The sequence below is a fragment of the Microplitis mediator genome, chromosome 8, assembly GCF_029852145.1.
Source record: "Microplitis mediator isolate UGA2020A chromosome 8, iyMicMedi2.1, whole genome shotgun sequence".
In the NCBI taxonomy this organism is placed as follows: domain Eukaryota; kingdom Metazoa; phylum Arthropoda; class Insecta; order Hymenoptera; family Braconidae; genus Microplitis; species Microplitis mediator.
In genome coordinates, this window is record NC_079976.1 from 7179134 (window position 1) to 7201065 (window position 21932).

General features: G+C 28.5%; 3 protein-coding genes across 3 annotated transcripts in view; 2 read left to right on the forward strand and 1 right to left on the reverse strand.

Annotated features, from left to right (window-relative positions):
• Positions 1 to 7967, reverse strand: part of LOC130674044 (phospholipid-transporting ATPase ID) — a 36648-nt gene extending 28681 nt beyond the window's left edge. Inside the window, exon 1 of the mRNA XM_057479322.1 lies at positions 7815 to 7967. The gene's annotated coding sequence lies outside the window, so the exon portion shown is untranslated. The remainder of the gene's footprint in view (positions 1 to 7814) is intronic.
• Positions 7968 to 9341: 1374 nt separating this feature from the next.
• LOC130673339 (60S ribosomal protein L12) lies at positions 9342 to 12957 on the forward strand. The gene is made up of 4 exons (XM_057478314.1): positions 9342 to 9500; positions 9618 to 9691; positions 11002 to 11396; positions 12913 to 12957. Exons 1-3 carry the CDS (start codon positions 9464 to 9466, stop codon positions 11386 to 11388), a joined length of 498 nt encoding a protein of 165 aa, XP_057334297.1. The 5' UTR covers positions 9342 to 9463; the 3' UTR covers positions 11389 to 11396; positions 12913 to 12957.
• Positions 12958 to 20464: 7507 nt separating this feature from the next.
• The window catches only part of LOC130672732 (discoidin domain-containing receptor 2-like), a 28626-nt gene continuing 27158 nt past the window's right edge, over positions 20465 to 21932 (forward strand). The window contains exon 1 of the mRNA XM_057477437.1: positions 20465 to 20939. The gene's annotated coding sequence lies outside the window, so the exon portion shown is untranslated. The remainder of the gene's footprint in view (positions 20940 to 21932) is intronic.

Sequence of the window (21932 nt, forward strand, 5' to 3'; positions counted from 1 at the left end):
GCCCGATCTCTGTAGATCTCAACTGTAATATGCAGAATTTAGATCACCGTAGACCTAAATTATTTTTTCTTGTGTATGTATAGATATATATGAACTGCAAAAAAATATTTTATCAAAATCAAGACAATCTGTGTGTTAGAAACAGTCCATAAATAAATAAATGGTTAAATTAATTAATTAAAATATATCAGAATAGTATGTACTCATAAATCAAATCTCAACTTTGGAGTTTTATCTCAAAACAAAGGAGTATTAATCAATCGTATTCGCCTTATAATCATCATTTATAATTTAATTAATTAATTTTTCATGATACCACCATGATTTACTCATTTCATTTTTTAAGTGACAGTTTTAATTGACCAAATAAAATTACTAAAAAATGAGTGAAAATAATGTTTTTGTCTTATTTACTGTTTAATAAGTGACTGTAAGTCACATATTTCTCATTCTCTAACAGTTCTCCGCATCATCGGCTTTAAATTATCTTGTTTCTTACTGGCTGCTGACACTGAATTTGAAAGTTCCGATGCAGGTAATCATGAAAAATATAGTGTGTGACTCAGGATAAAACACGATTTCAGACTGCGGGTGATGTCAGTTCTCGTCTGCGGCTCGGGCAGCCAATCTCACCCTAGTCTGAAATCGTCTTGTTTCATCCCTTGTCACACAATATACTATTAAAAAAAAAAATTCCATGAAACTATTAGAAATTACAACTAAATCTTTGTTATTAGTTCAATAACCATTGCAGCTTTTAGTAAATGGTAAATCTAATATATTATTAGCAAAAATTATTGAGTTAAATTGACATTTATAAAATGTCGATTTCATTTTCATTTTTATGTAGCTGAAGATCGGAACGTTTTTCGCGCAACGAAAATGAAAAATTTATGTAATTTGACTGTCATAGGGGTAGTTGGGGTCGGCCTGCAATTTTCCACTGACATACAAGCGCGAATGCGAATCATTTCAAAAATCTAGATCCAGTGAATTTTTTACTTTTCATTTTCATTTCGTGAACAACGTTCCGATCTTCAGGTACAATAATTTTTCTAATAATTCTTCCGCAACTATCGATTGACTTTTAAATATAAATTCTGTGTTAATTTCAAAATAACACTTAATAATTATTGATAATTTAAATTTTTGTACTAAGTAACACTTCTAAGTGTTAAATAATACATCGACTTAAAATTTTAAAGTAACACAAAAAATGTATTGATTTAACACAAATAATTTAACACGGTCCGTTTTTATAACACAGACACGCAGTATTTTTTACTGTATGCACAACAGCGGTACAACTTTTTTTTCTACCAAAAATATACATAAAAATATATTCCACTTTACATACATTACATTCCTATTAAATTATACGTTAAAATGAATACAAATATACGTATAATGATTAATATCATGACATTTTAAAAAATGTCATGAGTCTACTTCCTTATCGCACAACGACACGCTTCATGATCTAACCTTTTTTTTATATACTTATGTTTATACTACTTATATATACTCTATATTCTTAATATTATTATATAGTAATTTTTATTCCCTATCAACTTGTGGTTTTTTAATTATTTTATTATCGAGAGCGCTCTAGTTATGTTAGAATTAATGCATATTGTTATTAAAATAAAATTCATAGATAAGAATTTATCATACTTTTATCCTGATAATAACTGTCAACTATTTGCATTGTATAATAACTAGCATATGTAATACTTTTCAATTATGCTGTTATTATATTTTAATTGAATAATTGGATAATATTATATATAATATATGAAGTATAATATTGTTCTTTTATTTATTGCAAATTATTTATATTTAAAAATAAAAGTTGAGTCAACAATGGGTGTGTTTACCGCACCTACTGATAGGAAGAGTTACATATAAAAAAAAAAACATTGAAAAGGAAAACATGTCGAATCTGCAGAATCAGAAGTGCAATCGGCTTCCTGGTAGCTTATCAATAAAAAAAAAACCGTAACTCATATCCATTACTTTTAATATTAATCGGAGAGGAAAAAAATTGTAGCAAAATAAATTCCCTCTGAGAGAAAAAAAAATTCTGAAATTCAAATCTTTTGTCTTGATTACACGTAATAGTTACTTTTAGCATTGCGAATTTTTATTATGATGAGGTGGGATAGGCAAGGACGTAGATAACGTTTAATATTATGGGAATTTATTTTTTTAAAAATAATATTTACAGTAAAAGAAAAAATTCTGAAATTCAAATCTTTTGTCTTGATTTAACGAGAAATTCAGAATAAAATTTGAAATTTTTACCGCCATTTATAAATTTCTGGCTGTGAACAGTAAAATTTACTGGTACGGTAAATTTTTGAGTCATGGTAAAATTTCTTATATATTTATATATTTAATACCAGCAGACAAGTTTCTAGTAGCATAAAATACAAGCGGGTAATTAATTTGTTACTTGCAGTAATGAAAAATCATCAAGTTAAAAAAATCCGTGTGACGGTAATTTTTGTGCGGAATTTAAATAAATTCAAACAATTTATTGTCTAGCTCCTAAACTATTGGGTTTAGGTTAAAGTTGACAGAGATATTTATTATGGAGGATTAAATTTCCTACAATAATTAACTGAGATATTTTAACCGTATCTTTGATAGTTTAACCAGAAATTCAATTCAAAATGTCCGAATAAGATTCAAAAATTTCCAGTTACTCATAACAGAAATAAAACATTTATTTTCAAAATATCTCGTTAATTATTCGAGTTACAAAAAAATTGAAAAGAGCGTTTTTGTAGAGAATTAAATTTCCTAAAAAAATTTACTCTATGACTTTTACCGAATTTTGGATCGTTGAGCCAGAATTTGATTTAAAATTACCAATCCCATGAACTATTAAGCCCGCGTAAAAATATTAATTCAAATAATTTTTAAATCAACTTAACATTCTATTAATTTAGAATAAACTTTGTATAAAAATTCCTCATTATTGTAAAATCTTACGTAATTTTTGTTTATTATTTACACCGAAAAACGGTTTCCTTGCGCAACAAAAATTTTGCATTAGGAAATGAAAACAAAAATTTTCTTAGGACTAGAAACAATTTCTTATATCTCGTTAATTATTAGAGTTACAAAAAAATTGATAAGAACCTTTTTGGTAGAGAATCAAATTTCCTAAAAAATTTTGCTCCATGCTTTTTACCGAATTTTCGATCGCTGAGCCAGAATTTTGATTTCTACTCAACATAAATAAGGTACTTGTAATATAATCAATCTTGGATCTTTAATTAAAAATTACACACTAAATAAACACATTACTCTAATGAATAAATACTTGTATAACATTCCTGTTTCTACTGTGACGTCGCTTTATCAACATTCTCAAGGTTTAATTTTAATTAAAAATTCTAATCAAAGCTCATTATTTATTTAAAATTATTTTTTCTTTTAAACATTCATCGCTTTAAAAAAAATTCATCGTTCAAAAAAGGAAATCACTTGATATATGTTATATAATATATATATGCATAAATAAATGAATACTCATAAATAATTTAATAAGTACAAAATTTATTGTTACAATGATATGATTGATTAAAAAATATAAAAAAGCGTCGCGACGCCTATCGTCTGTCGTCGTTCGTTTACACTGATGTTTACGTTAACGTCTGGCGGATAAGATCTAACGTCATTAAACGGTTAATAAAACCCGTGCAAGACCTAGATACGTATCTATTGTGTGAGTGCACAATGGCTGCTTTTTAATATTACAAACCCTTTTTTTTTTCTCTTTCTACAGACACTTGTAACGTAATACGATTATTCCCGTGACCTTGATAAATAAATAAATATAACTTTTTTTTTTATCACGAAGAAAAAAATTCTAATAAAAAAAATCATTATCGTTAATTAAGTGAGCTAATAAATTGGATATTATCTCTCTTAATTATTAATTTGTATTCGGGCCGGGTGTTTATTAGAGAATCTCTGGCGATCAGACAGTTGATGGGTTAATAAAATAAAATTAAGAGAATATATGAAGATGGAGGCAATAAAAGGAGGTAGAGGAGAAAAGGAAGAAGAGACGAAGGACACAAGTAAGAAAAAAAATTGGGAATAAGGGAGAGTTTTAACGAGGGATGGGCTGATGAGGGTGCGGCTATCATTTATATATCATTCCATTTAACTTCATTGCTGGTGGTTTATATGTCGATATTGAAGCTAATTTATCAAGTTATCGTCGTCGTGATAACGATATCTAATGGTAATCTTTGTTTGCCGTGTTTCAGTTATTTTATTTTATTTATTGTTGTTGTTTTTTTGTTTTTTTATGGATTTTGTTGGTACAATTGTTTAGTATAATCGGTAGTTTTATTAAATTGCAGGATTATGAACTACACGGGGAGAATTATCTAGTAAATTTTACTCATTAATTGTGAGTAAAACGGGGCCTGGATGAATAATTACTCTCCCGTTTCGAGATACTGTTGGATTATGGGATAAAAAAAACCCAATTTCGAGTAATTTTTAAATAAAAAATAAAGCAAAAGAAATCAGTTTTTGATTTTCTGTATTTATTTTGTTTTTGGCTAAGGTTTGCTTTAAATTGTAGGGTAAATGTAAGGAAAAAAATTCTCTGTGCAGAAAAAAAAAATTTCTTGGGGCAAAAAATTTTTACTCGCTCCAAAAAAAATTTTTGGTATCAAGAATTGGAAACGAAAATTTCCTTAGGGTGAAGAAAAAATTTCTTGTGATAATAAGATTTTTATAGTCCCCAGAAAAGTTTTGTTTTCATTTTCTAATACAAAATTTTTCTTGCGCAAAGAAATCGTTTTTTCGGTGTAAATAATAAACAAAAATTACTTAAGATTTTACAATAATGAGGAATTTTTATACTAAGTTTATTCTAAATTAATAGAATGTTAAGTTGAGTTAAAAATTATTTGAATTAATATTTTTACGCGGGCTTAATAGTTCATGGGACTGGTGATTTTGAATCAAATTCTGGCTCAACGATCAAAAATTCGGTGAAAGTCATAGAGTAAAATTTTTTCGAAAATTTAATTCTCTACAAAAAAGGTTCTTATCAATTTTTTTGTAACTCTAATAATCAACGAGATATTTTGAAAATTAATATTTTATTTCTATTATGAGTACCTGGAAATTTTTGAAGCTTATTCGGACATTTTGAATTGAATTTCTGATTAAACTATCAAAGGTACGGTTAAAATATCTTAGTTAATTATTGTAGGAAATTTAATTCTCTATAAAAAATATCTCTGTCAACTTTAACCTAAACCCAATAGTTTAGAAGCTAGACAATAAATTGTTTGAATTTATTTAAATTCCGCACAAAAATTACCGTCACACGGATTTTTTTAACTTGATGATTTTTCATTACTGCAAGTAACAAATTAATTACCCGCTTGTATTTTATGCTACTAGAAACTTGTCTGCTGGTATTAAATATATAAATATATAAGAAATTTTACCATGACTCAAAAATTTACCGTACCAGTAAATTTTACTGTTCACAGCCAGAAATTTATAAATGGCGGTAAAAATTTCAAATTTTATTCTGAATTTCTCGTTAAATCAAGACAAAAGATTTGAATTTCAGAATTTTTTCTTTTACTGTAAATATTATTTTTAAAAAAATAAATTCCCATAATATTAAACGTTATCTACGTCCTTGCCTATCCCACCTCATCATAATAAAAATTCGCAATGCTAAAAGTAACTATTACGTGTAAGTACACCTACATGATCTATAAGTACACACATACGTAAGTATGTATCGCACCTGAAAAGTTTAGCTTGAGCGACGTTAATGTTTCAAGACATCGCTTAGTGCCTTCTCGACCTCGACTAGCTTGCATTGCATTGCATTATATTAAATTTTCTATTTCACCGTTGACTGCCTAATAAAATACCTATTGCTTACTTGCTCTACTAGTTTACTTGGCTTTTATTACCGATGGTCAAGGCCATTGTCAATAAATAAAACTTTCAAATCATTTATATATCTAATTTTATTTATTCATATCTCACTCATACCCTTAACTTTTTGTTTTTATTCCAATAATTCAATTCTGATATTTGAAAAAATAATAAAAAATTGATTTTATAAATAAATAAGTAATTAATACAGTATTTAATTTAACGTTAACGAACTTGACTCGCGAATATAATGACCTATCGAGTTATTTCAATAATTCAAAGTTATTTCGTTCGATCGACCTCCACTTGGTCATATATATGTACATATATATAGATGTGTATACATGTAATAATATCATAAAGTTGAATACTTGATACTTTAATAACTGGCGTACTTTCAATTTTCTCTCTCAAAGAAACTCTTTACATTTTTTTTTTAAGGCCATGTAAAGAAGTATCTAATTTTTTAAAACAGCCTTCATTAATAGTTACAATAATTACGTTTGGTATAAACAAAAAAAAATATATATGTATATATATATAGATTTATTTCTTATAAATTATAGTGAATATGACATATGACTGAGTGAAAGTTTAGAGAAAAAACTAAGAAAGTAAGACGTAATTACATTAATTATGCACACGTAATTGCTTCATTTAAATGAATTAATTATTCTCGAGACTATATCTTACTTTATTTCGCCTGTTCACTGTTCCTGGGCAACTTTAAGATTTTAATTCATAGACTTTTTTCGACCATTTTATCCAGGGACTGTTTCAAGTTTACGTCTGTGAGTAGTCGAGTGTTGAGAATGTTTTTTTGAAATATCTCACTTCCGGTTGATTTTACAAGAAAATTGTATCAGACATTTTTTGTAGAGCATTAAATTTCCTATCTGATGAGCTACTTTGCTTCTACAAAATTATTAATTAATCGTTTATTACCTTAATTTCAAGTTTGAATAATTAAAATAATTCCGACAGGGATATCATGATGGTTTTTTAAAAATATCTCAGTTTCGGTGGATTTTACAAGAAAATTGCATTATACATTTATTGTAGAGCATAAAATTTTCTATCTGATAAGCTCATTTGTTTCTCCACAATTTTTAATTTATCATTGATTACCTTTAATTTTAAATTTGAATCATTAAAATAATTTTGACATGGATATCATGTTGGTTTTTTTAAAATATCTCACTTCCGGTTGATTTTACAAGAAAATTGTGCTGGACTTTTTTTGTAGAGCATAAAATTTTCTATCTGACAAATTCATTTGTTCCTCCAAAATTTTTAATTAATCATTGATAACCTTAATTTCAAGTTTGAATCATGAAAATAATTTTGACAGGGATGTCATGTTGGTTTTTTTGAAAATATCTCATTTTCAGATGATTTTGTATAAAAAATACATCAGACTATTTTTGTAGATCATTAAATTCACTACCTGATGATTTACTGAGTCGTTAAAATATTAAAAATTCCTTAATAATATACAATTTGTTTATTATTCAACTTAATTAAAATTTTAAAATTCAAAAATAAAAAAATTTTACCGCAAAAATTATTAAATTTTTTGCTTGAGAAATATTTGACGTTATGTCAATAAAACCGTTTCAAATATTTTCATAAACGAAAAAAATTAATTTCATTAATTAAAAAAGAAAAAAATTCTCTTGAAAATGTCAACAAACAATTATCAATAAAAGCATCAGTAATTAGCGATAATAATTAAAAAAAAAAAAAAGTAAAATAATTTATTGAGCATGAGCATGCTGATAAGATGCACGCGTTACTTATCAATAGTTAAAATCTTTAATAAAAATCAATACAAAATGAAAATAATAAAATTCAATAAACAAATTATAAAAACTTACTTCTAGTAATTAATCCAAAAAAAAATGATAAACACTTGCGTAAATATAAACTAAATATAAACCACAACATAACCCGCGTATAAAAATTTACTCGCCATATTGTTTACTTGCAAATATGCCAACTGGTGTCCACTGATGTCAGTACACTACCGCCTCCTACGAGAGATTCATAATTTAAATACAAATCACCCGCTCCCTCTACAATTCAAATTTTCTCTTTCTCTCAACTGGGGGCAGATGTTTGTGATACAGATCTCGATGATACAGATTTATTATCGATTATACAGATCCCGATGACACAGATCGACTTTCTTACTTACCAACTGTAAATCTAAAAAAAATTGCATTTTCCCTGATAGCCGCCACTTTGACGGTACGTTAACTTCAAACTACGGGCAGAATCTGAAGTCAACTTAAATTGCAAGTGCAGCACAATTTTTCTGCAAAACATTTGCGTTATTTTATTTTTAAATATTTTAAATATTTCTATCATATTCTGCCGCCATTTTATTTTGATTAGCGATTTTCAATTTTTCCCCCATTTTTGATAAGTTATTTTTCGAATATTTAAATTTACCGCGTAAGTAAAAAGAATAATCAATAAATTATTGATGAAAATTTAAAAATTTCGAGTATACTTTTTAGTCTAATCAATATAATTATTGACAAATAAATTTTAATAAAATTATTAAATTTCAATTTTGAAATTTCGCGCCAAGATGGCGCTACTGTGCGTTGCTGTGTTCAACGTTCAAATTCTTGCTGAAGTGGGGGGGGTCGAATGATTGCAAAGTCGATTGTTTTGTATCAACTGGCGGTCCAATAGCGGCAGCCAGTATCATTGACAACGGCAGTAGTAGTCCAGATCTTTCTTTACGTTTAAATTGAAGCTCAGTATTGCAGTTAATTCGCGGAATTATCCATAAAATTTATTGCTCATAGTAATTGTTTAATTAAAATGTCCAGTGTTTGTAAAATTTAAATTGTGCAAAGTGTCTGTGGTGTCGATAAGTGTTGAGTGTTCAGTGGTAGTGTAAAGTGTTGCGAATTGCTGATGCTGATAACTTCCAAGTTCCTTAGCAAAATCATCTGGCATCGTCTGGTGGGAAATAGCAGTTAAGTGACGTTTTTTAGCTGCAATGCACTTGGAGCAATTTAAATTAAATCTCCAAGTGTATTAGGACACCCTTCTGCATATTATTTCCCCACCAAGGTTTGTTCAAACACTCAAGTGTTTTTTTTTCAATTTTTTAAATATTTTTCTATCATATTCTGCCGCCATTTTATTTTGACGTACGATTTTTAGTTTTCTCCAATTTCTAATGATTTATTTTTCAAATATTTAAATTTACCGCGCAAGTAATAAGAATAATTAATAAGGGCGCATTTTTTTTTTAATATTTAATCAATAATCTAAAAGAAGAATATTTAATCAGTATAAAAGAAATTCAAATTTAGTTGTTAAATTGATTATATTTGTTGTCACTCATTTCCGTTATCCGGCGCGGTGGCGCTGTCAGATCTTGCGCCTCCCCCTTGGTCCTTTTTTCCCGTGGTCTCACGCGTGTTCGGTGTGATTTAATTTCGTATTATCGAAATCTAAATACATCTATTTAATAATTTATATTATTATTAAATAAATAACCAAAATGCCACCTAAATTTGATCCCACTGAAGTTAAGAAAGGTATGTTTTTAATTTATTTATTTTTTCTTTATTATAATTGTAGTTTTTCGTAATTGAGGTTATACCAGACTGGTAATTGTAAACGTGTAATTTTAATTTTTATTTTAATAATTTCAGTATTCTTGAGATGTGTTGGAGGAGAAGTTGGTGCTACATCTTCACTTGCTCCCAAAATTGGTCCACTTGGTTTGGTAAGAATTTTAAAAACAAAATTTCCATGCTCATTTTTACCATAGAATTCAAAAAATCCAAAATTCCTATGACACTGAAAGTAGCAGACGTCAGAAAAATTGTTTCTTTTAAATAAACACTAAAATACTTGAACGAAAAATTTAAAAAAATTAAATTTTTTAATATTACAGTGAAAGTGCGATAGTCGAAACTGGTTAATTTTTTTTTCGAGTATTGAATTCTGTTTTTTAATTAAATTGATCAAATATGAAGAAAAAATAGTATATTAACATAAATACTAGGAAATTTTAAAAATATCTGTGTGCATATTTCGAATACCTGTATATTAATATTTAATTTATTAATCAAAGATTTTTAAATTTGAATTTATCGAGATCAGGAAAATTTTATGAGTGAATGTGTAGCAAACATGAGACAATTTATAAATTTATAATAATGCAATTTAAAAAAACCCGCGTACTAATTTTTCATTGATCTAAATACACATTATTTATTTTTATTTTACTTACATTTTACTTATTTATTCAAAAATTAACAAAATTTCCACTTGCCAGTTAAATTCACATTCATTAAAAATTACATATAAAAAATATGTCATGTATGTTTTGAAAATTGTATTTTAATTACACGTAACTTGTTGATAAAAATTCAAAAAATTCCTGATGTCTGCTACTTTTGCTGTCATAATTTTACTCATCATTTTAGGTAATGTAATGTAAAAATTATTAGTTTTTTTTTTTACAAGTATACCTTGATACATTTTGATGTATAATGACTCAAAACCAAAAAAAAAAAAAAACAAATTTCTTCTACTCTAGATTATTTAAAAAATGACAAAATCTCTTTCTGCTAATTTTGTTAATTCTTGTAATTATTTGTAATATTTATCATATGACCTGATAGCCACCTTAACCACAAGTTAACTTTAAGTTACTGCTATATTCTAAAGCCAACTTAAAGGAAAGTGTTGGAGAGCAAACAGTTACCTTTAAGTTGACAGTAAATTGTCTGTAACTTGAATTCAATTTGACTACAAGTGTTACTGTCAGACAATGACGTTAAGTTGATTGAAAATTTCACTTCAAATCGACGGCAAGTTTTTCTGTCAAATTACATTCAGATGACGGCAGTAGATTTGCATCAATTTGCACGCAAGTATTATCTATCCGAGGCTTACCAGAAACTTGTTGTTAAGTTAACCGAAAATGTTTTACTGCAGAACTTGCAGAGCAACTATCTTTAAAGTGTGGCTATCAGAGTAGAAGGATTTGAAATTATTTTTTGATGACAAATCTATGTTATGTTTTAGTCTCCCAAAAAAGTTGGTGATGACATCGCAAAGGCCACTAGCGACTGGAAAGGTTTGAAAATTACCGTTCAATTGACAATCCAAAATCGTCAAGCAACAATTTCCGTCGTTCCATCGGCTGCTTCGTTGGTCATTAAAGCTCTGAAAGAGCCACCAAGAGACAGGAAGAAACAAAAGAACATCAAGCACAGCGGAAATCTATCCATTGATGACATCATTGCGATTGCCCGTACCATGAGACCACGTTCTATGTCTCGTCAACTCAGTGGAACTGTTAAAGAAATTTTGGGAACCTGCCAATCTGTTGGATGTACCATCGAAGGAAGACCACCACACGATCTTATCGATGACATCAATGCAGGAGAAATGGAAATCGCTGATGAATAAATAATTCGGTAGGTACTGAACCCTAGTTGGCTTTTTATTATATGAAAAATATTTTCATTCATTACAGTTGAGTCGCTTCAATAATTTAAATAATCAAATAATAAGAAATTATTTAAAATCTGTACTATTTAATGATTGGCTGAATTAAAATTATAAAATTCAAATTTCTACACAAGTAGAATCTGGAATAAGCGGTAGCGTATTATTGATTTAGTCTTGAAAATTTGAATACAATCGGTCTCGAAAAATTGATCGATTTTCAAATCTTAATAAAAATTTTCAAAAAAATTTTGCAAATAGAAGTACAAATTTTTGATTGATAATTTATGAAAATTAGATATTTACTTGGCGTATGCGAACAATGAACTTGAGAATAAGCTGTAAATTTTAGTAAAAAATTTATATAATTTATCATGTGTAATTTTAAATTTAATATTTGAATTAGAATCGAATATTTTAAAAATCTGTAAATGATTTAAAAACTACAAACAATTCATGTACCTGAAGATCGGAAAGTTTCTCGCGCAATGAAAATAGAAAAATTCATGTAATTTGACAAGGGCTAATTGGTAGTGGCTGCAATTTTCGGCTGATACTATCACCTGCGAAACATTTCAGAAATCTAGATCCAGTAGATTTTCTAGTTTTCATTTTGCTTTTTTATTTTCGCTCCGCGAAAAACGTACCGATCTTTAGGACCATAAAATAAATGCATATCTTCAATCTATAAAATACATATTGAAAAATTAAACTTCAAAAGAGATTTATTATATAGATTTCTTATATTATATAAATATTTGATAAATTTTGATTTGAATAGAATGTTATTTATATAGAACTAGCGTACATGTTACGCGCGCAAGCGCGCGCGTGTCGTTTTTCATATATTTATTTTAATGTATATTTTCGTGTCGTTTGCATATATTTTTTCGCTTTTGACCAATTACGTTACGAATAGTTTGCCTTCACATATATTTCATCTAAATTTTATTATAGGACTTTCATTCAGTCATCATTATTTAGTACTGATATCCTGAACAATTGTGTGATTTTATAATGAAAATATTTGTTGAATTGTAATTATAATACAAAGTTACAACTTACGGGTTCATGGTAGGGGTTGGCATCCCATCCATCTGATTGGTGTAAATTGAATTTGTTACTTATATATATTCTACATAAGCATTTTTAATGATGTAATACAAAACATTGAAGACTATCAAGAAGAAAAACATCATTCATACAATTAAAAATCCAGTATGCAATTCTAGTTCTAAAATGAGCTTAAATATTTCGAAAGTATAATTTTTTTGATTTTATTAAAATGTGTTTATATAATTAATTATTTTTAACATAATCAATCAAAAACGCTTTGAGATTAAGTAACAATTCAATTGAGCTGTCAGTAACTTTTGCCATTGAGGAGAAAACCTCAATAAAAAATCCAACTGTTTGTGAAAAAAGTTGAATTTTTATATCAATAGATATTTTTCTAATCATCATTTTTTTTTGTAATTTTTCCAGATGTTTCTGAGGGGTGTGGCAAATAAAAATTTTATAAAAATTGAATTAATGTTTGAATTATTTTAGAAATTATGCCCTTTAATAGATAAATTTAATTGACTATTTAGAAGATGTCAACTTAGCATCTTTTAGGTAGCAATTAATTAGTAATTAATTATGTAAGAAAAAAATAGTTAATTTATTTTAGCTTCACGTTAGACAAGTGTTCAAAAATTACATTTTTATCATTTAATAAATTATAAATTTCTAGCAACCTGCCGTCGCTGCGTGACTAGTTATGTCTAAATATTAAATGCATATTCATATGAATTCTTAATTAATCTGTATAAATAATGAGCATAAGGTGAATGGTCCAAAAGTTGGTCATTTAAGGCCATATCTAAATTTTGAGTAGTCATAGGTATGGAAAAAATTTATCATTATTTTTATTTCGTTTAATTTATTAAAATCTTTTAATTATTGAACATTACACAAGGTAGAGGTACCATTTTTGGCCAGTTTTGGACACTTGATGAATCTAAGTAATGTAATCCATTAAATATGCGATGACAATTAACTTTCTTAGTTTATTCAAAGATATTTTTATCGCATTATAATAATACAAGTTTTTTTATACATCATTAATTAAAAAAACGAATTAAATGTCCAAAAATGGAGCAGTGGCTATTAATGGTACTTATACCCTATAACTTCAGTACCTAAAACTTATTATTTAATTAAAAAAAAAACAGTGATCTCTTATTTTAATTAAAAATAATGAAAATCGCTCATCGGCTCATTGTATTATAGTGTTTTCCATTAGTATGTTATACATAACATGGAGAAAAGCTCTGAGTACGTTTAACTCTTACACGTTCATAACTATTCCAAGACAGTAAAAATATTTTTGTTGATTTATATTATATCTATCTATTTTGATCTAATTCGACATGAAAGTAATACGTAAGACAGAAATTGTGTATATTTTAGTGCTTTTGGAATAGGGATACATTTTTCAATGGATTACAATAAAATACTGCGCGCTTATATTGCAAAATAAACACAAACTATGGTAGAAAATACAATTTATTAAATGTATATACGTATTTATAATACTAAATATGAAATTCTATACAAAACAATTATGATCTGAAGTATAACATAAATGAACATTACATGGAGAGCATGTATTGGTGTGATTTTCCAGGCGATATTTAGCATTCTGTATTTTTTTTATTACTAACTTTTACCATTGCATGTGAAAGTGTTCCGCGAAAACTTGAAAAAGTACTATAAAATAAGAAATTGTAAATCTAAATAAGATTTTACTTAGCCAGTATACTATTGCAAATCGGAAAAATTATGCGGGGACGAATGTGCCCCTTATGCGTGAAAGGGTTGATGTAAGAGACCTAGTACCCGATCACTCATGTATTTGTATATCTATATTTACTAAATTTTACTAAACATAGATATAAAAATTCATGGAGTGATCGGGTACTAGGTTTTTACCTCACCCCTACGTTAAAGTGAATTTTCTTTTACAAAGTTTGTGACATATTTTCAAAAGATACTACAATATTCTTCAAAAAGGGTTTGTAGCCAAAATAGCGAAAAACCAACCGTCTGAAAAATTCAGGCCGTTAAAGATGATTACCGATAAAAATTATGATATTATAGTTTTGATTGAAATTTTTTTTACGGTAACATCAAATACATTCGTAGGAAATCGAACGCTCTAAAAAAAAAAAGACATTAGTTCCAGTATTGTCAAAACCAACCGTTATATACCTATGAACCCCTAAATTATTACTTTGTCATCAATTTCATGATTAATGTAGTATAAATAATTAATTTTCATCATTAATTCATAAAATATAACCATCTTATACTGCTACGTTTTTATACAATCAATAACAACAATAAAATGGTTTTATGCGGATTCCACTAGTTCTCATTTCTCGAAATATACAAGTTAATAAAATCTGTATTTTAAACAGAAATGAGATATTTATTCAATACAAATTTTGTCAAGCAATTAAGCTTAAGGTCATTCACAAATAATGCCCCCCACTTTTTAAAAATATTACATGACTTTCAATTGTAATGACTGTATTAAAATTTTGATAATTATTTAAAAAAAAATTTTATGCATTAATTGAAAAAAGGGCAACGCAGTTACAATTTGGCCGAGACATAGATTTAAAAAAAAATTATTTACAGTTGATATCAATTAGGAGTTAAACAAAATTTTTTAAATAAATTTTTTAGGCCAAAATTTATTTAATAAATTCCGTTTAACTCCTTATCGATTTTAACTTCAGTAATTTTTTTAAAAATCTATAGTTCGGCGAAATTGTAACTGCGTTGTCCTTTTTTCAATCAATGCTTTAATTTTTTTTAAATCAATTAATAAAATTTGAATACTGTTATGACCGTTCAAGGTCATTGAATATTTTAAAAAGTGTGGGGCTCTGTCGAAGAATGCCCTTAACAAAACAACAAAGCCGAACAATATCGTTTCCAAAGTTGATTGAACTACTAGTTCTATTTTATTATAAATAATTTACTACGTATCAAAAAAAAAAAAATTTTTTTTATCACTTAGTGATATATATTATCAGTGAACAGACAAAATAAATACTTTCGAGTTTTTTTTTGTGGTTTTCATAAGTAGAATATCAATGAATAGTGACAAGTTTAGACAAGAATGAATAGATAATAAAGTTACATATTTAAATATTCTTGTAAATAACTACTATTTACTAACCGGTTGTAACGTCAACATTTAAATTCAATAGACTTCTATTTCTTTGCTGTAGTAATAAATATATGAGATGCAATAAAATTCAAATTGGTTCATTCCGAATTATGACTGTCATTGTACTAACGAACCGCGTAACCGAAAACTAGATAATATAAATTTAAATATTCTTTGAAGAATTTTAAAGTAACTGTAATGGGTATAAAATTAATTTCGTGTTGTAAATCGAAGTCTCCTCTCACTAGAAATTTACATTTTATATCATTTTATAATAGTGTGGATACAGCAAAACTCAATTTAAGCACGCGCATCGATGAAATATATTTATGTATAAGGAAGCGCGGATCAGCTCTTACGCAAAGCTAGCATAAGCAGGGGTATGCGGAAAATTAATTCAGAAATTAAACAAACAAGATTGGGTTTAAAAAAAAATTGTTCAAGGTCCCAATACATTTTTGATTATAAAAATAAATTCAATTTGCATATACTTAATGTACTATTTTCGTTTAGGAACTTTATTTCACAATGAATACAACAAATTTTGGTAAATTTTAGAAGTAGAATAGTATCAATTACCTGTGTGAAAAGAATTACACGAAAGTTCGATATGTGAAACTTCTAAAGTTGAGAACTTTGAGTGAAACTTTAGTAATTTTGATAATAAATGAAAAAAGATTTTATCTAGGAGTTTATATGACTGAATTTTGAGTAAAAAATAGTATATTGTGTGACAAGGGATGAAACAAGACGATTTCAGGCTAAGGTGAGGTTGGCTGCCCGAGCCGCAGGCCAAGGCTGACATCACCCTAGTCTAAAATCGTCTTGTTTCATCCTGAGTCACACACTATATTTTCCATGATTATCTGCATCCCAACTTCAAGATTAAGTGTCAGCAGCCAGTAAGAAACAAGTTAATTTCAAGCCGATGATGCGGAGAACTGTTAGAGAATGAGAAATATGTGATTTACAGTCAGTTATTAAATAGTAAATAAGACAAAAGTATTATCTTCACTCATTTTTTAGTAATTTTATTTTGTTAATTAAAACTGTCACTTGAAAAATGAAATGAGTAAACTGAAGTGACAAGTTAACAAATGAGAGCAATAAGGCTGCAAATGAACATTAAATATAACTGACACCGGGCAGAAACAATTGTGTTTTTTCTCAAGAGAAGAAACACGCATGTTTCTGCCCGCTGTATGTAGGTATTTTTGAATTACGAATTCGGTAGCAGTTGTTTGCAGCATCGACTTGAAATTAGTTAGTTTTGAGGGGCTGTAGAGACACTGAAACTTCAAGTTTCGATGCTGGTATCATGAAAATATCTTTAAAAGGTTCTTTTTTTACTCAAAATTCGCTTATATAAAGTCCTTGGTAAACTTTTTTTTTATTATCAAAATTATAAAAGTTCAAAAAAAGTTACACTCGAAGTTCTAATCTGTCTCAATTTAGAAGTTCCACATTCGATCCTTTTTGGAATCTTTTTGGAACGAATTTTTTTCTACATGAGTATTGTTCACCTCAAGAAAATTTACACTCATCCCAAGAAATTTTTTGCATCATAAATATAAAATTAAAATTTTCGTAAGTCAAGAAGAAAATTTTTGCGTAAAGAAATTTTCTCTAATTCTAAGAAAAATTTTTTCTTCAATTCTTAATGCAAAATATTTCTTGCACCAAAAAATCCTTTTTTTCTGTAAACACAAATGATCTAAAAACTGGGTTTTTTTTTTTTTAATTCCCTCTATAAATTTTCAATTGTCAATATCATATATTTTTTACAGTTCTCTATTCAAAAATTATAATTTTGTTAGCTTAACCCTCATACATTTTTTTTACAAATTGTATTTCCGTTACATTTTTGAGTCTGGTTTACATTCCCAAAATTGTTTTATTGTTATTGGATTATCGCTTGTAAAGCAAACAAATTTTTTTACAGAAACTCAGTAAATAAATTCTAGCTAACATATTACCGGATACAATTTCAGTTTATACAATCCACCTTGATTTAATATTACCAGGGTGTTGTTCTATACATTTTCACTGGCAGGAATAGAAAGTTATAATAAAGCTCATACTTATAAATTTTTTTTATTAAATATTCGTTTGAAAAACTTAATTTTTTACGTCACTAGAAAAACAGTCGACAGAAAAAGTTATATTTTTCCGTGACAGTGCATAATTGTAATACAAAAGAGAAGTCGTTGGCTTTATGAAGAAAAATAACAAAATGATCTGAGAAGCATTCCACTTAGGGAACAAAAAAGAATAAAAAAACTTATAATCGGATCATGTCAGGCACAAAAAAGGGAATAAAAGAATATATTTATGACAATGGTACAACACAAAGGTATTTGAAATGCGACGTTGAATCCCATACAGCCGTTGACTCAATATATTGAAAGCCAACGTCGACAGTGGTCGTCAGGACTTTAGTCCCGTACTCTAGTTATACCAATGGCACTAGTAGTAGTCGTATAGTAACAGTATTAGTATCGATATCATAGCATTCATACATACTGTAGTATATACAATAATAAAAGTCGACCCCTGGAACATTAAAACCCAGTAATATCAAAGTTATCCATCTGTAACTAAATAAAGAAATATTCCACAGAAAGTTGGGGTGTCGGCGCTCCTTAAATTTGGCGTCATCATGGCTACTAGCCCCACCTGCGTCTAAATTTCCCGTGCGATAATTAACATCATAGCTTTCGCGTCAAGTCTCGTCATCCCCAAAAGGCTAAGGAAAATCAATAAAATACCGCGTCAACGGCCGACCACATACGTTGCCCGTCTCGTTTCTACAACATATTTCGCGACCCCTCGAGTTGGTTGTTACACACTCCCGGTAGTCCCAACAGTATTGTTTAAGGGCGAGGGGATACGACTCGCTGTTATACTTTGTTCTCTACTCTATATACCCCTTGATATGGGCTTTAACCATTCGACCCCGCATTCACGTGCTATTGCTATTGCGAACCGGAGTCTTCTTGGCTCTACTCCTCTATATATATATATATATATATATGTTATGTACATCGTTGTTGTTGTCGTGCTCTCGTAATTATCACTAACATGGTCCATTCATTGCGACACCATGGAAACTACCACAGAGTGGTTCTGCATGCAGCTTTTTTTGGAATTTGGAAATATGATCTTTGAACCATCAGCCGGCTATTAACTCTTTTGGGATATTTGTTTACAAGTTTGATAGTTTATGAACTTATTTGTACTTCTGGGTGAACAATAACACGGGGGGATGAAAAATACTTCCGATACATACCAATAATTGAAGTTACGATAGTTTAGTCTATAAACATAATGACGGTGAAAAGTTTATTGTCATAAGTTTTATTTTGAAAATTTATAATACGGAGTGATTATGGATTTTATTTAAATCCGAATTCACTTCGTCATTTGGAGTACGGGGTTTGAATAAGAACACTCCGGAAACAGAGTAATTAAGCCCTGATTAAGAAATCTAATTTGGAATGATTTGAGATTACGTAACTATTAATCATTTTGAATCTTTAGATTAAAATAAACTATTTTTAGGAGTGAATTTAACTCAGAGGGGATTAATGAAATAAACAGTCACCCGCTCAGCATTTACTCGATATTAAATCTGCTATTTTTTAAAGTATAAGTTTTAAGTATGGAGGGTAGAAGTATATCTACCCTCCATAATTTAAAGATTACAATATTTTTTATGATCCCTAAGTCAGTAGACAGAAAAAAATAATTTCTTGGCGCAAGAAATATTTTGCATGAATTGAAGACAAATATTTTTCTAGGACTAGAAAAAATTTCTTGGTTCCAGAATTTTTTTTTCGCCTCAAGAAATTTGTTCTTACCCCAGAAAAATTTTTGTTTTCAATTTATAATTCAAAAATTTCTTAGGTCAAGTAAAAATTTTCTTGCGGCGAGTAAAATTATTTTTAGGCGAGAAAAAAATTCTTGATCCAAGAAATTTTTTCTAGTCCTAGAAAATTTTTGTCTTTAGTTACAAAAAAAAAACTAAAAATATGCACATGTCAAAAATTACCCTGATTAAACAACTGAATTTAATCGAATTAAGCAGAATTAAATTTTCAATTCTATTTAATTCAGTTAAATTCTGTTAATTCGGTACCTAGTTTAAAAATGAATTCTGTCTAATTCGGCAGAAAACTCAGAATTTGTCCAAATTAAAACGAATTTAAATAATTCTATTCGGTTTTATTCGAAAACAATTCTCCAATTTCTGGTACTGAATCCGAGTTAAACTGAATTAAAACGAATTTGAAATTTTTAAATCGGTTTTATTCTGTTTAATTCAAATTCAAATTTTCAATTCAGTTGAATTCTGTTTTGCAGAATATAACAGAATTAAAATTTTTAATTCGGTCGAATTCAGTTGTTTAACCAGGGTAAAAAAGCCATAGCTCAAATTTCTGACAAATTTTTTTTTACAATTCATCGCTTTTAAAAAAATTCAAAAATTCTAGACGTCATCTAATTTTAGAATCGTGACTGGTACTTTTATCGTCCAGCTGTACTACGCAACTGTGTAATGTTTAAACTCCAGGGTCTTTTGCCGTCTTTTCTCCATTGTGCTCCAGACACCAAACAATGAAACAAAACCTCTGCTCCAGTCAGTCAGTTCCAGTCTCCAGTGAATACCGACTGCACAATAACTTAGGAAATAATATCCTAGGTGGCTCTGAGGTGAACTAGGAACAGCAGTTTTGTTAGAGCTCCAGCCCGATCGAACTACCGTGACCCTTCCCCATGGGTTTTCGCCGTCTCTCCCCTCGTCGAGGTTCGTCGCTGCTCTTGCTCATACAGACACACACTTCTGATCACAGTGCTGTCAGTTAGTGCCGCGCCGCGGTCACGAAACACACAATTTAAACTCAATTATTTATATAAATATATACAGTTTACCAAAATATTGTTTATTATAAAATAATTACTCATGTACATAAAATTAAAACCTATTACGAATTATAGTTAACCAATGTCATGGGCATTACACGAACTGTATCTCACATTTTCTCAAGGTCGTTTATAATCATAACAATGTGAATTTTTGTGCACTGTGATTCTTTGTGATTTAAATTCCATATCGTGAATTATACATTATATTATTATATTTATTTATTTTATAGTTTTTAAATAAAAACTTCCAGCCATGAATGGATTACTGAAGTTTTTGTGTTTTTTTGTGAGCCAAGTGAATGTATAACTTTATTTTTTTTTTTACTGGCCCGTTTTTTTGGATATTACCAGTCACAAAAAGGTAAAATAAAATCTATATACTATATAATTAACTTGTTGGAATTTTACCGCTCAATTTAAATTGAATCCTATATAAAAGTATATTTAATTTATTAGGCGGTTTTTTATTTTTTTCGGAGCAGTCGACACAGCGTGAGATTTTTTTTTTTTTTCAAGTATTGACTTTTATAGGAATAAATTAAATAGTTAATTAACGAAGTATAAAATTTTTTTTTCTCTTCATTTCTTATTCTCTGATGGGAATCAAGCGGAAACGCAGAAATAATTCTGCGTATGCCGTTCGTTAAAAATGTAAATGCGACTGTGGTCTATAATTCAATATAAGAATTGTAAAGACAATTAGGAATTATTAAAATAGTATATAAGAATATTAGTCAGGTGATGAATAAAATATATCATACCCTCAAGAGAAGATTTCTTAGTTTACTTCTTTATTTTTTTCTTTTTCTTCTTGTTCTTCTTATTTTTGCCGGATTTTTTTTTTAGATCTGAAAGTTTATAGTCACAGTCCAATAGAAGTATAGAGCCAATGCCGGCAGCCTTGCTTCTGATATCGACTTGATGCTGGCTGGCTTGCTAACAGGTCGATATCGCGTGTGCCTCCTCTAGGTTGATGACTTCAGTCTAGAGAACACTCTCGGGGTTGTTTCAGACTCTATTAGGTCATCTTTGATATAATATCAATAGTATATTTATTATTTCATTCAATAATTTGCATTCATTTAGAATTTATATATATGATATATTATACATATATACTGAATACTAATATTTGCATAGAATACACGTTCATTAATATGACTTTTATTGTATACATGGCAAATATATTGTGGAATATAAATGTCTGGAAAATTATATTATAATTATAATTGGGGAATCTGTGGTCGGTATATTGTAGTTATTATAAATATAAATAATATATTAATTGGGGAAAAATTAAATATCGATAAAATAAATATAAGAGTGCGCGAGCGTGGACGCATGCGCTTTTGGG